A 14623-nucleotide genomic window follows, 5' to 3' on the forward strand; every position below is an offset into this window, starting at 1 on the left:
AGTTCTTTCGTACATCTCCTTATTTCTTTCCCTGATCTGCTGCTGTAATTTACAGCTTGCCTGTACACACGAACCGTTTGCTAATAATTTCTCACATATACTTTCTCACTCATTCTTATTCCTGATGATAATATAATTTTCCTAGGAAGGAATTCTTTCTTTCCATATCTCAAGGCTCCAGATTTGGATCAGATTTATAAGAGAAGGAAGAAAATAATAATTATGTAGGGAGTAAAAATGGGGAATAAAGGCAGAGAGGAGCCTGAGTCATGTGGAAGAGAGCCTGTGTAGAGAAGATGGAAGGGTTCCTTGAAGTGTGTGGTATTATACTGAAGCATAAGGGGCAAGAGGGAAACTAGGATAGAGTGAAAATGGAGGCACTTTCACAGATGGAGGTGTGATTTGTTTCCTGAGGAGTAGAAGAAGGAAATGCCAAGGAATTGGGGTAGTTGGAAAGAATTAGAAAAGCAGCTAGACATAGAGAAAAAAGGATTTAGAAGGACACTGAGTGATTAAAATGGGGGGAAGAATGTAGGGCTAGTAGACTGAGTTTCCTGAATTCAAATATTCATCCTTTTGCCATTCCCTTTCCTCTGGAATCGAGGAATTTCTTGCAATAAACATTTGAATTACCATGTAGCATATATGTTAGTGTCCGTTGCAATTCCTTGCATCAGTAAATAGATTATATTGAACTTGTATCTGAAAAATATTTTAGTAGCCAATTTATTTGTGAACTTTAATTACTTTTATAATAAATCCTTTCATTTGGACTGTTTTAGGCCAAACTACCTGTTCAATATGTTTCCAGTATCAAAACTACAGGGACTACTTTACAAGGCTGTAAGGTTTTTTCCAGGGAGCCATTATCAGTGCTTTTCCAGACTATATACTTTTAACCTGTTGATAAAGAGGTTCATCTTTCAGCGGTGACCCCTGTTGGGACAGGTTGTAGTGAAGGTCATCAGATCAGGGGAAACAAGTCCCTGAAAAATGACTGATCTTTGTTCTCACAGCAGGGCATAGTTATGACAACTGGGCCAGGGTGTAACTTATCCTTAGAGTGGTTCACTGAGAAGATGCCTATTTTACCACTTGTAGTAATTGCATCTGTCAATATCATCTACTGAAGACTGTTCTTACAACTTTTAGATACTCAGATCACGTCTAAGAAAAGGTTTCATTGTGTGCTAAATATTGTGTTCAGTCAGCAATATTAAAAAAAAACAAACTAGTGTAAAGAGTAGAGCTATAAAAAAAAGAAAAGAAAAGAGCTATAGAACATTAGAGGTGGTAGGAGTCTCGTCACTCAGTGAGTGATAACTGAGAACTGGAAAAGCCCCTCATGGACCAGAAGTCTAAAGGAGAGATGACCAACCATGTAACTAGTTCATGAAATTACTTTAAAAGAAATATATAGATGACTGCCAATTAGTATTTCATTCCTGGTCAGTTTATGCAGAACTGTATGAACTGTGTAATTCCAGAATTTCTAGTTTCGCCTGGAGGGCAAGAATTTCCTTTCTCTTCTTTATGTCCCCAGGGCCTTGCATGTAGTAGATACTTAGTAAAAAGTCTTTAAATGAAAAAGCAAATGCACATTTCACACTGTTAAAAAAATATAACTGATTGATCTGATACCTGCTTATATCATTATGACACTTAACATTTTCCTGTTTATAGTTTTTGTTATTCTTTAAGAAAAATGGGTAAAGAATAGAAAATATTAAAATTGACAAAGACTTCTTGGAAAATAGACCAAATGTTTCTGACTTTTAAGGTGATTGTTAAATCAGTGAGTTATTGTATTTGGATTTGTATTTTTAAGTCAGCCTTAAAATTCTATTGATCAAAATGTAGAAGTTTTATTTTGTAGAATTGGCATGGCTTAAGTTTCTGAGGTTTTTGGTTTGGTATTGTTTTACTCTCTTAATTATGTGTAGACTTCATCATTTAAATCCAGAAACAAAATGTAGGATAATCTCATAGTAATTTTTGATTCTGGTGTTTTTAAGTTCTACATTTTTTTTACCCCTCATTTTTAGAATTGCCAATGCCACTCCCATCCCAGGAGACTTGCTTCGAGAAAATACAGATGAAGTGTTTCCAGATGAACAGCTTAGTGATGGAGAGAATGGCATCCCTGTGGGTGTGTCACCAGATAAATTACCTGGATCTCTGGGACACCCTCGTCCCCAGGAGAAGGATGTCTGGGAAGAGATGGATGCCAACAGGAACAAGATAAAGCTTGGGATCTGTAAGGTGTGTATTTCTTGCATAGGAAATGATATCTTTCTGTGTGCTTATTATTTTTCTCCTATTGCTGTAGCAAAGTATCATGATTCTCAGTTTTGAATGAGAAGTAGACAGAATATTGTATTGCTAGTTTGTCATATATTTGTAATAGCAGTATTTGGTTAATTTTGCCCATAACACTCAGGTGTGGACATCAAACATTAATCTTCATCTTGTATTTTGTGGAAAAGATGAAGGTGTTTTTAAAAAATAACTACATACTGAGACTATAAAAGAAGAGATATCTTTAAGACTCTGGGCCCCTTATTTAGTACAGACCAATGAAGCTACAAGTACCTGTTCTGAAAAGTGTCTCAAATGGAGGTGGAGATATGAGGGTTGGAAGTGGAAAGCATCAAACTGATCATGAGAGTGGATCTTGAATAAATGACATGATTTTTTCATTAGGACTGTAAGTAGGTCCATTTGTAAGTATGGAGAGAGATACAGATTTCTGAATAAATGGTTAATTTTTAGTAATCTTGGGGCAGATTATCCCCAAATTTCTCTTTGATCTTACTATTCCTTGTCATTTCTATTTTCATAGAAGATAAGAAGATAAATGGGATGGAGGGGCAATGAATTACAAATCAGTTATCTTTTGGTGCTTCCTATGTTTTTATAAAGATTTAATTGGGAACGAGGTTAAATTTATATTTATAGGTGTAAATTTAAATTTATAGGTGTAAAATGAGATGTTGGGGCTCATACCTCTTAATGTAATTGGTAGAAGTTTGGCTAGTCATCCTTTATGAACGGGAACCATATCTTGAAAAGAATCTCCTATTACTTCTGAGGAGCTTGGCCTATCTTTGGACTATATATACTATACTGTTAAACTATATAATTTAAAAAATTAACATACGTACTTCAGTCATGGGAGTCATTTGCAAAAACATTCTCATGGATATGGTAGGCTGCACTGTGGTCTGGCTGTTGAGTAAGTCCTATCTGGACTCATAGTAATCAGGAATGAGTAGTGAAAAGGAGTTAGGAAGTCAGTGTCAGGTTTTTGTAATGTCACCTGTGGCTGTCTTTATGGTACCAGGAACAAACTGTTCTTATAAGTAAAAAGTCTCTAGTGACATTCTCAGTTGCCAGCCCATATGTCTGTGTATGTGAGAGAGTGAAATGGCACTTGACATAGATCTTCATTACTTTAGTTTTCTCTCTTTCACCCATTATCACTATTACTCTCTGTTTAGTTCTCTTCTATTTTTTAATTCCTTCATTTTAAAAACAATTACTCAAATTAGATTATTAGTTATTGTTCTTTTATGCAAATAATATTTATATGTATTTTTCAAAGATGTTTACCATATTCTTGCATTTTTTGAAGTCCTGGACTCATCTTTCTTCCTGAAATATTTATTTCCTTTAGAAGTTGCTTTAGTTAAGGTCTTTTGGTAGAGGACTCTTTCAATTTTAACTTAGCTGTAAATGTATTTATTTCAGCCTCAATCTTTAAAGATAGTTTATGCTGGATTCAGAGTTTTCGATTGACAGTTATTTTTCTTCTTGTTTCAGTTATTGGTGTTCAGAAGTCTGTTGTTATTCTAATTGTTCTTTTTTTCTTGGTAAATGATGGTTCTCCCCATTCTCTCTCCCTAACTACTTTTTAGCTTCCTTCCTTGTCCTTGGCGTTCTGTGCTTCGTCTAGGCATATATTTCTTTTTGTTTATCCTGCTTGGGATATCTTATGTTTCCTGAATCTTTGATTCGTAGTTTTATATCAGTTCTGGGAGATATACAGCCCTTCTCTACCTAAATATTGCCACCTCTTCATTCTTTCCGTTCTCTCTTTCTAGGACTCCAATTAAACCTATATTATGCCTTTTTTATTCTGTCACATCTCTTAATATCTTTTTCCATATTTTTCTTCTCATCTTTCTATGCTTCATTCTAGTTAATTTCTTTTGCTGTGTCTTCTAGTTCACTAATTAATAACTTTGGCCTTTTGTGGCTAATTTGCTGTTTAACTTGTTAGTTGAATATTTAATATCAAATTCATCAGTTAATTCCAAAGAATCCTTTGTTGATCTTTGTGATAATGACCTTTATTTATTTAACTATTTTTGCATAGCTGTTATATAGTCTGTATCTGAACAAGTTTGATAGCTGAAGTCTTTGGTAGTGTTTTTTTTAATTATGATTATCATTTCTGCTGACTCTTAGTCATGGTGGTATGCCTTCTCATGTGTGTGACTCTCTTTAGTGTTTTACTCATTAATTAATAATTGGTGGGAGTGCTGTAGACTAAGTTGAGGATTGGGGAAGCCTTCTTTCAGCGAAGACTGTCTTCTGCTTCTGCTTGGAATCCGAGTGCAGCCACAATTTGAGACAGTTGGGAATCCTTGAAGATCTCTAATCAGAATAGACATCCCACACTTCCCTCTCTCACCCTAGTCCTGGGGTAAGACAATTTCTCTGATAACTGTGCTGCTGTAGGCATCTGTCCTTAGGCAGCCCCAGCCCTCTGGGCTGCCTCATGCTCAGCCTCCTTCTGCTTTACCCAGCTCCATATTGTTCTAGCTCCAGGTTCTCTTGTTTTTGTTTGTTTTTTAGAGAGGGAATGAGACTGGGTCTTCAGGCTTGGCAGCCTCTCTTACCAGAGTCTTGTGAGACCACTTAAGTCTCAGAGAAAATGGCCTTTCTAGGTTTTAGTTTTAGTTTAGTGGAATGGGGTCCTGCAGGCATCTAGTTAGACGTAATATGAAAAGCCACGGTTGTTAAACATTTTTAGACTGTTTATCTTTGTACCAAAAATATAAAAAACAAATAATACTGAAATTGAGAATAAGTTAAGAAAACTCATCTAATAGAGAGTTAATAGACAAGCATGTAATGAAGTAAACTAGCCCAAATATCATAATCTTCTGAAAACACATCCCAGTCAGTTGCTTATATTATTTTGAAAGACTTCAATGATTCCTACCACATGTAGTAACTGGAATGTTTTCATGGTTTTCTGTTATATTTTGTCTAGGCTGCTACTGAAGAGGAGAACAGCCATGGTCAACCAAATGGCATTCTGAATGCTCCAAGCCTTGGTTCACCAATTCGTGTTCGCTCAGAGATTACTCAGCCAGACAGAGATGTGCCATTGGTGCGAAAGTTACGTTCCATCCACAGCTTTGAGCTGGAAAAACGTCTGACACTGGAGCCAAAGCCAGATACTGACAAGTTTCTTGAGATCTGGTATAAAATAGTTTTTCTTTTTTTAAAGCTGCTAAGATACTATTATTGTTGTTATTTATATCTATTACATAAAGTCTTTCAAATAAGAAATACTTGCATTTTTGTAGCACTGATTTGATTAAGCTCTGATCTTTATCCGTGTTTTTAATTATCATCCTGATTCTTAATGTGAATTGTCTTCTGATACTGTTACAAGTTCTGTAGTATAGCCTTTGGCTTTGGGACCTGAGCAGTGGAAGCTGGTAGCTTCATAATACCAGGTACAAGTTAAATGAACATTTTGAAGTGATTTTCTCTTTTATTGGAATAGAGGAGAGACAGTGTAGAATTGGATAGGGCATGGTAAAGATGGCGTTAGGCAAAAACAAGGGGAGTACAGGAAGGAGGGAAAAAAGTAATTTATACAGAAGGGACAGGCACTTTGATTAAGTTTAATGAAGCCTTCTTTGGGTAGGTGCTATAGGAAAAATAGACATGAGTAAGTTTACCATTCTAGCTAGAAAGGAAAGATGGAACTTTAGAGAGCTATATATAGGTAATGACTATTTGTAGTTCATGGATATAAGGCCCATTATTTCCAAATTTTGATAACAGAAGACAGAAATGAAACTTTAAAAAAGAATTTAAGATATATTTATGAATTATAGAAGGCTTCAGTAATATTAAAACCTGAGCCACTTTAATAACAGTCACACCCTTCAATGTACATCTCCTGTGGCTCCTGTTGGCAGTGAAGTACTAGGTTGGAAGGACCATGTATTTGACTAACATGTGGTTACTGTGTCTGAAGATAATGCAACCCCTTCTGGCCTAGTCCAGTCTAGCTTCCATTTTAAACACTCCTCTATATATGTGTATTCTTCCTCACATGGTAATCATTCAAGTCTCATGGCTATGTGGGGTAAGCTGTGTCTACACACTGATATGATCAAAAGGGTGGACTAGGGTTAGGGCAGTGTTTAAACATTTTGAGTTGTGGCTAAGACTTGGAATAAATATAAAAGTGCAATAGGGATAAAAGCTTAGTTTGGTGAAGAATTAGTCTAACGAAAGAAAAAGAATGGAACTAAAAGAGTCTATGCTGAGGGAAGAGCTGAGAGAGAAAACAGTATTGAGAACAGAAGTAATCCAAGAAAATGAACTCAAGCCAGAACTTAGAATGAATAGGGAACAGCTGAAGGAATAGAAGCACCTAATTACAAACTTAAGGAAAAAGTTTATTGCTTAAACTGCCTTCATGCAGATGAGATTAGTTCTCAGAAGCCAGTGCAGCCAAATACCACCAATCACACTATTGCCTGCCCCTCAGCCAGCAGAGGGGTTTGTGTACAATGTCAACTGCATTTTAATCCAACACAACTGAAAATATACCCTGAAGCTTCCCCAAAAACACCATCATCCTCCCCCCGCCCCCACCACGTGTAAAGCTCTGTGTGCATAGGCCTGGGCCTGGTTGAACAGGTAGAGTACCTTCTCTTCTCAAAAGCTCTGCCTTTGGAAGAGTTTACTTGAAGGAGTATGCATTTACATACATCTCTGAAGACAAAACAAACACAGAAAGTATTTGCCTTCTGTACACCAGCTTCTTCATTTCCTTTTGTAGGGCTTCTGGTGAGGCAAAAGCCCATTGGGTAAGTTGTCCCTGAGTCCTTCAGAGAGCAGAGGGCAGTGGGACTCAGTTGGCAGAGCAGAGGTGAGATGGATCCTGCGGTCAGCCCACTTAGGCTTCTCTCCCACCCTGCAGCAGGAGAGCTGTCTTTCTCCTGTGGGCTCCATTTTCCAAAGCAGGATCCTGACAGGTTGAGAAGGGCATTATCAACCTGTGAAACTTTTCTTATGCTTTATTCGAATTTTTTCTCTCATCTCTGTGTGAATATTGCTTCTGTATAGAGCTGATGGGTCATGTAATAAATATTTCCCAGGACAGTTGAGTAATTTTTCTCTGTTTTCTTAAGCCTGGAGAAAATGCAGAAAGATTCCAGTGCAGGAAAGGAATCTATTCTCCCTGCTCTGCTTCATAAGCCTTGTGTTCCTGCTGTGTCTCGCACTGACCACATCTGGCACTTTGATGAGGAATATCTTCCAGATGCTTCCAAGCCTGCCTCTGCCAACACCGCTGAGCAGGCAGATGGCGTTGGCAGCAATGGATTTATAGCTGTTAATCTGAGCTCCTGCAAGCAGGAGGTTGATTCCAAAGAATGGGTGATTGTGGACAAGGAGCAGGACCTTCGGGATTTTAGGACAAATGAGGCTTTAGGCTGTAAAACGACTGGAAGCCCTTCTGATGAGGAGCCTGAAGTACTTCAAGTTCTGGAGGAATCGCCTCAAGATGAAAAGCTCCGATTGGGTCCTTGGGCAGAAAACAATCATTTAAAGAAGGAAACCTCAGGTGTGATCTTAGCACTTTCTGGGGAGTGCCCTGCCACTGCTGCTTCAGAACAATATACGGACAGGCTAGAACTCCAGGCGGGAGCTGCTAGTCAGTTTATTGCGGTGACACCCACAAGTCCAATGGAGGCTCAAGCAGAAGGACCCCTTACAGCGGTAAGAGATTTGTTCCTGTCATTTTTCTCTCTTGTCCACTCAAGGTGCTGTTAAGAAAGGACCAACAGTTGGTCAACTAAGATTGTTTAGCGGAAGCCTAAGTTTGGCAAATGGGTATAGGGAGTGATGTCTGGACTAAGTTCTACAGTCAGTCTTCCAATACGAAATTTCTCAGAGTGAGATTTCCTGTCAGGATAGCAACTCAGTATACAAAATGTCATTATAACCTAATTTCAGAATAACATTTATTATTAGACCACAAGAACTATCCATCTGTGTGTGTGTGTATATATATGATTTTTTAAAATTTATAATTCTAGAGATTTTGTATCTCTACATTATAAATATGGGAAGGAAAGAATATATTTAACCATTCACGGTTTATTCTTTATACTGTACACTGTTGCTTGGCCTAATTATTTTTTTCTTTCTTTTTTATAACCTCCACCTGGAAATTTCGCGTGTTTTACATTCCTCTTAAACAATAGTTTTCTAGCTTTGACGTCTGTTGTTTAAAATATAGAGTTCTAGCCTCACTTCTGGAATTTCTGCTTCAGTAGGTTGGGATGGAGTGAGCCCAGGAATCTGCGTTTTAACAAGCGGCTGAAGGCAGTTGTAATACAGGTCTTCTGCAAAGGAACATTTTGAGGAAACTCTCTGTTTACTCTCAGTTTGGGCATTCAGCTACAGACACCTGTTACTCTCTTGTTATCAGTAAGCAACAGTGCCCTCTGTGACTGTGTGAGTAGCAGGAGCCCCAGAAAAGCCAGATATGGAGGCAGTAAGGAACTGCGTACACAAATCCCGGGCACTAGCACACGTGTCCTTTGTGGTGGGAGCACCAGGTTTCCTGAAATTCCATAATCACCTGGCAGCCTCTTCCAACTCAACAGGAACGTTGTTACCCAAGCTGAAATGTTTTCTATTGGAACACAATTCTTCATGCAGGTGTAAAACGGTGACAAAAGATGATAAAATTTGTGTACAGCTCTGTAGGAGTTTACCTGCACTTCAAAATAAGAAAATAAATGCCTGCCTCTTTCTTATTAGAGTTAGTTGATCTTTCCTTCTTTCCCAAGACTGCTTTGTACAGTTATACAGGTTGTTCACTGCATAAAGTGGCTTAGCCAAAGGAACAAGTTAGAGCTGAAATCTAGCCCAAACTTTGTTAGCCAAACTGTGCATCTTTGTGCGGGACTGTTTCCTCTTTGAGAGCATCCTTTTCCAAACTTGTACAGAGGTCCTGTGTGGGCTAGAGGCAGGTCCTACCACATCCCTCCCTTCCCTGTATCCCTTTTTTCACCTCACCTTTTCTCTTTCCATCTATTCCCTCTTTCCACCTTCCAAGATTCAGTTTCTTTTTTTTTTTTTTGAGGAAGATTAGCCCTGAGCTAATATTTGCCGCCAATCCTCCTCTTTGTGCTGAGCAAGATTGACCCTGAGCTGACATCCATGCCCATCTTCCTCTACTTTATATGTGGGACGCCTGCCACAGCATGGTGTGCCAAGCGGTGCCATGTCTGCACCTGGGATCCAAACTGGCAAACCCTGGGCTGCCAAAGTGGAACGTGTGCACCTGACTGCTGCGCCACTGGGTCGGCCCCCAGATTTAGTTTCTTCTTTTCTTTGACTGTTATGCTATGTACTCACTGTTGTTCAAGCATTTTTCCAATAGCATCTAGTATTCATAAAGGCTTTCTAAGGCTTGGCTCCATTTCTCCTAGTATCTTTTGCCTTCTTCCATCAATACTGTCCTATCCACAAAGATTATTTTCATGGTTCTCTTACACTGTCTGCAACATTTTCCCCATCAAGTTGTTGAAAGACTTATATTCGTATATTTGATAAGTTTGACTTTATTTTCAGACATTTTGAAATAAAAATGTTTTTCTTAACTGAAAGTCTCTAAAAGACATGTCACTGGTATTCTCATGTCTAAGTTTAAGTAACCATTTCCTTCATTTTAGGGGCTTGGGATAAAAATAGATTTCTCTTGAGTCTCTTCTTGAGGCCTAAATCCAGAGTTTACTTTTGGAAAGCAGATGTTATTAGCTCCCTGACTTACTGCACATACATTAAATAGAGAGGACTGCCAGTTAGTCTCTCCACATCTCTTGCAGCTCTGATTATATGCTGTAGCTTGAATGATATGATAAACCATATTACCGTTCTATCTGAATATTTCAACTTAAGACATATTCTGATAGGAAACAGTTTCTTAGTTTGTATCTTTTCCACTCAGGCTTGTTTCTTTTTTATGATCATATGAAGGGAAAATGTACTGATATCTGAAAATATGTAGGAACCATAAACATAGGCAAAGCAGAAGTTTATCTGTCTTACAAATACGGTTGGCATGTTAAATTAACTGATGAGAACTTCAGCACTTTTTAGTTCCTAGTGCGTATTTGTGAGCCTTCAGTGTTTCCTTTATCCATATACGTGAAACCATTGATTAGTAAAGAGCATGTATAATTTTTTTAGATAATCTATTTTGAAAGATGGATAAATTTCTAGACTGCAAAGAAATTGGTTTGGGGTTATTTTTGGAAGTTAGATTTTTCCCAAGAGTAAACAGTAATGAAATCGGCCCACTATCAGTCATTTCTAAAAAGATGCTGGACAACATGGACTTAGAGAGAGTAAAATAAGACCAAGCTTGTCTTATAGGAGAAATATTAAATTATGTTTTGATTAGCAAATAGAGAGACAGAAGTAAGCTGACATAAATGAACAAGTACAGAGAAGAAAAAGAAATTAAAATAACTTGAACTGCTTCCAAAGAGGTCTAACTATTGGTCCAGAATGGTACTAACTGCAGGAAAGAATGTGACCAGTTTTATGTGACGTTGGGTAATCACTGTTGATAGGGGAAGGGTTGGACTTGAACAGTAACATAGAAATGGAAGGGTTGTTCCTTACAGAATATCATGGCAAATTGTACCAAGTGATCTCTTGGTTCTAGATGGTCCTTTAGAAAGCCAATGCTACATTTTAGTATTACCTTTGGAAACAGTGTGTGTGACTGGGAGATAATAATACCACCTATATGTTACCTATTCCTCTGTAACGAATTACCCCAAATTTAGCAGCTTTAAACAACAAACAGTTATTATTTCACACTGTTTCTGAGGGTTAGGAATGCAGCAGTGGCTTAGTCTGATGGTTCTGGCTCAGGGTCTTCAAGAGGTTGCTGTCAAACTGGCAGCCAGGGTGAAATCATCATAAGGTTTGAGATGGAAAGATCTCTGTCTAAACTCACTCAGTGGCTGTTGGCAGGCTTCAGTTTCCCACTGGCTGTTGGCCAGAGTCTTCATCCTCACCGTGTGGGCCTTTCCGTACTTGACATGGCAACTGGCTTTCCCAGTGAGTGAGGAGAGAAAGAGACAGATGGGAAGGGAGGTGGTAGAGAGAACACACCTCCACCAAGATAGAAGCCACAGTCTTTTATAACCTAATCTCAGAAGGGGCGTACCATCACTTCTGCCATATTTTATTGGTCACACAGACCAACCCTGCTATAGTGTGGGAGGAACTATACAAGGGCATGAATACCAGAGGGCAAAGGTCATTGGGGGCATCTTAGAGACTGGCTACCATATTATCTTACATTTATGTTCTATGGAATACTTCCGTATTTGATCCTAACAGCAGCTCTATGGAGCGAGCAGAGGGAATATTGTTGCCCCTTTTGGCACTGATGGCCCCAAGCCCCAGGACAGTAGGTGATCTGCAAAGAGTCAGATGGCTGGTAGACTAGGCTGTGTTCTGTCACTCATCCCAGCCTTCTGTTCCTCACACGAGGGGACTGTCAACATACTCAAGAACTTTCCTCACTGACTTGTTTCTTAGCGATTGAGAAGAAGAAAGGGGGTTAAAATATAGTACATAGAGGGAGCAGGACAAAGAGACAGAGTCACGTAATTTTTTTGTAGTTTGCCTGTTAGTCAGCATCTATTAAGACAATTCCTCTGTCTGTATTTACAGGAGTACTAACACCAGTATTCCAAAATTCAGATCACCGGTTGATCGCATTGTCTTAATTCTATTGCTTTTCTTCCTTCAGTTCTGTTAAGTGTCTGCCTAGTTCCAGGCTTTATGCTGTATCTCAGGGATGAACAGTTTACACCAACCTGTCAGGTTGGCAGTGAAGGGCTCATCTAAACAGTTACCTTGAAAGCATGAAGTGATCGTGAAAGCATGATGTGGAGCTGTGTACACAAATCAGGATACAGATAAAACTGCCTAGGACTGAGGAGTGCGATATTGGGTGTTTTTATTTTCTGAACTTTTCTTTATTTTCTAATTTTTTTCCCCGTGGTGAAGATACATTACTTTCATAACTGGGGAGGAAAGAAAAATTAAAAATCTTTCTGGGAAGGTTAAGGAGCACTTCAAAATAAGAGGACTTTGAAGGATGAGTAAGTTTGCTAGATGCAGGGGTGTCAGGTAAAGAACACAGCATGTGCAAAGGCACAGAGGCTTGAACCACCAGAGTGCAGAGAATTTAAATAAGTGATGCAGAATGTTAGGGCAAAGGAGAGAGGCCAAAGACAGGCTGCAAACAGTAAGGCGATAAAGTGCCTTTGCCTGCCATGCTGAGATGTGTGGGCTGTGGGAAAAGACACTGTGCCAAGATTGAGGGAGGGGAGTAATAGCTCTTTGGGAGGCATGTAGGGGAGAACAGGTCCGGGCAGCAGCCAGTGAGGAGGCTTTGGCATTAGTCCAAGCAAATATGATGAGAGCTGGAACTGTGAAAATTGCGGTGAAAACTTGAGTGGCACAGCTTATTTGAGATAGTAGCTTCATGTGGCTTTCCCAGTGAGATGTGTCCCACTGAATATCTGGAGCCCTTCTGACAGCTCAGGGTGACTGTATGAAAGCTCATGGAGTTACTCAGAGCCTCCATTGAAAAAGGAGTGATCCATGTAATGTATTAATACATGTATGCCTTAATAATGAGAAAAGGGAAAGACTTTTTGGATTGATTGCAACCTGGTTAACTTCTTGAAACGGATTTCTTTTTAAAAGATTTTATTTTTCCTTTTTCTCCCCAAAGTCCCCCGGTACACAGTTGTATATTTTAGTTGTGGGTCCTTCTAGTTGTGGCATGTGGAACGCCGCCTCAGCATGGCCTAATGAGTGGTGCCATGTCCACACCCAGGATCTGAACCAGCGAAATCCTGGGCCGCCGAAGCAGAGCACACAAACTTAACCACTCGGCCACGGGGCCAGCCCCTTGAAATGGATTTTGCAGAGAGTTGAATGTGTGTACATTGACTGGGGAGCTGCCATATGTCCTCTATCTGACCATGATTCTTATTTTTGATCTGGAAAATTGGTTATTATAATTATAGAAAAGTTTTGTTTCTATGAGAGTACATCCCTGGAATTATATATGATGGTATAATTCAATCTATGAACAGTCAGAAAAGACCAGAGATTGGATGGACTGATGGGAAGTAAAAACAGCCCATTGTCAAGTGCTAATCCACGGACTGGACTGTCCCTTGGGAGAGGCTTCATGGAGGGAACCCAGGCATCCAGTGGTTGATTCTTTCACTAGTGTAGTCCACGTTTATTGTTAACCACTCAGCCGTGGGGCCGGCCCTAGCTTTTACTTTTCATTTACTTAGATCTTGAGGCTTCAGGCTTTCAGTTTTACCCACCTCTGTAGCAAAGACTGCCATTCCTCACCCCTGCCAGCCCCCATATCCATCCACATAAGCCAAAGCACAATAAAACAGTATCTTCAGCAAAAGGAACCGATGTAAGTGCGGTCACAGTAATAGAGGGTTAAAGAGTGAGAGAGTGGAAATTCCCTTAGCATGTATGGCTCTTAATATTCAAATGTTACCACTGCTGTGTACTCTCTGTATAGAAGGAAAAACTTGGTACATAAAAACGTGGGTCAATAATACTGTTTTAGTTTTATTCATAGTTTTCAACACTTGTACAAAGTATTATATAAAGATGCTTTTGAAAATTTTTATTGAAGTCGGGGCTGGCCCCACGGCCAAGTGGTTAAGGTCATGAGCTCCGCTTCGGTGGCCCAGGGTTTTGCTGGTTCAGATCCTGGGCATGGACGTGGCACCACTCATCAAGCCATGCTGAGATGGCATCCCACATGCCACAACTGGAAGGACCCACAACTAAAAAATTTACAACTATGTACTGGGGGGATTTGGTGAGAAAAAGCAAAAAGAAGAAAAGAAGATTGGCAACAGCTGTTAGCTCAGGTGCCAATCTAAAAATTAAAAAAATTTTATTGAAGTCATATTGGTTTATAACATTGTGTAATTTCAGGTGTACATTATTATATATCAGTTTCTCTATAGACTGCATCATGTTCACCACCATAGTGTAGTTTTTATCCGTCACCATACATACGTGCCCCTCTACCCCTTTTGCCCTCCTCACACCCCCTTCCCCTCTGGTAGCCACTAATCTGTTCTCTTTATCCATGTGTTTCTTTATTAAAGATGCTTTTAAAAAAAGAAGTCTATAGTGGAATTTGGCCCAAAGAAATTCGAATGGTTAGAATTAGGTTTTTGTTGTTGGTGGTGGTGTTTTTTAATGTTTTATT

At 39.1% G+C, this 14623-nt stretch overlaps 1 protein-coding gene across 5 annotated transcripts in view; it reads left to right on the top strand.

The window, feature by feature from the left end:
• The window catches only part of TTBK2 (tau tubulin kinase 2), a 137522-nt gene that overhangs the window by 112258 nt on the left and 10641 nt on the right, over positions 1-14623 (top strand). For all 5 annotated transcript variants that reach the window (XM_070502898.1, XM_070502901.1, XM_070502906.1 and 2 more), the window contains 3 exons: positions 2046-2262; positions 5282-5493; positions 7449-8037. In XM_070502898.1, the coding sequence (XP_070358999.1) occupies positions 2046-2262; positions 5282-5493; positions 7449-8037 (1018 nt within the window). The remainder of the gene's footprint in view (positions 1-2045; positions 2263-5281; positions 5494-7448; positions 8038-14623) is intronic.

This window comes from Equus asinus, chromosome 2 (genome assembly GCF_041296235.1).
Source record: "Equus asinus isolate D_3611 breed Donkey chromosome 2, EquAss-T2T_v2, whole genome shotgun sequence".
Taxonomy (NCBI): domain Eukaryota; kingdom Metazoa; phylum Chordata; class Mammalia; order Perissodactyla; family Equidae; genus Equus; species Equus asinus.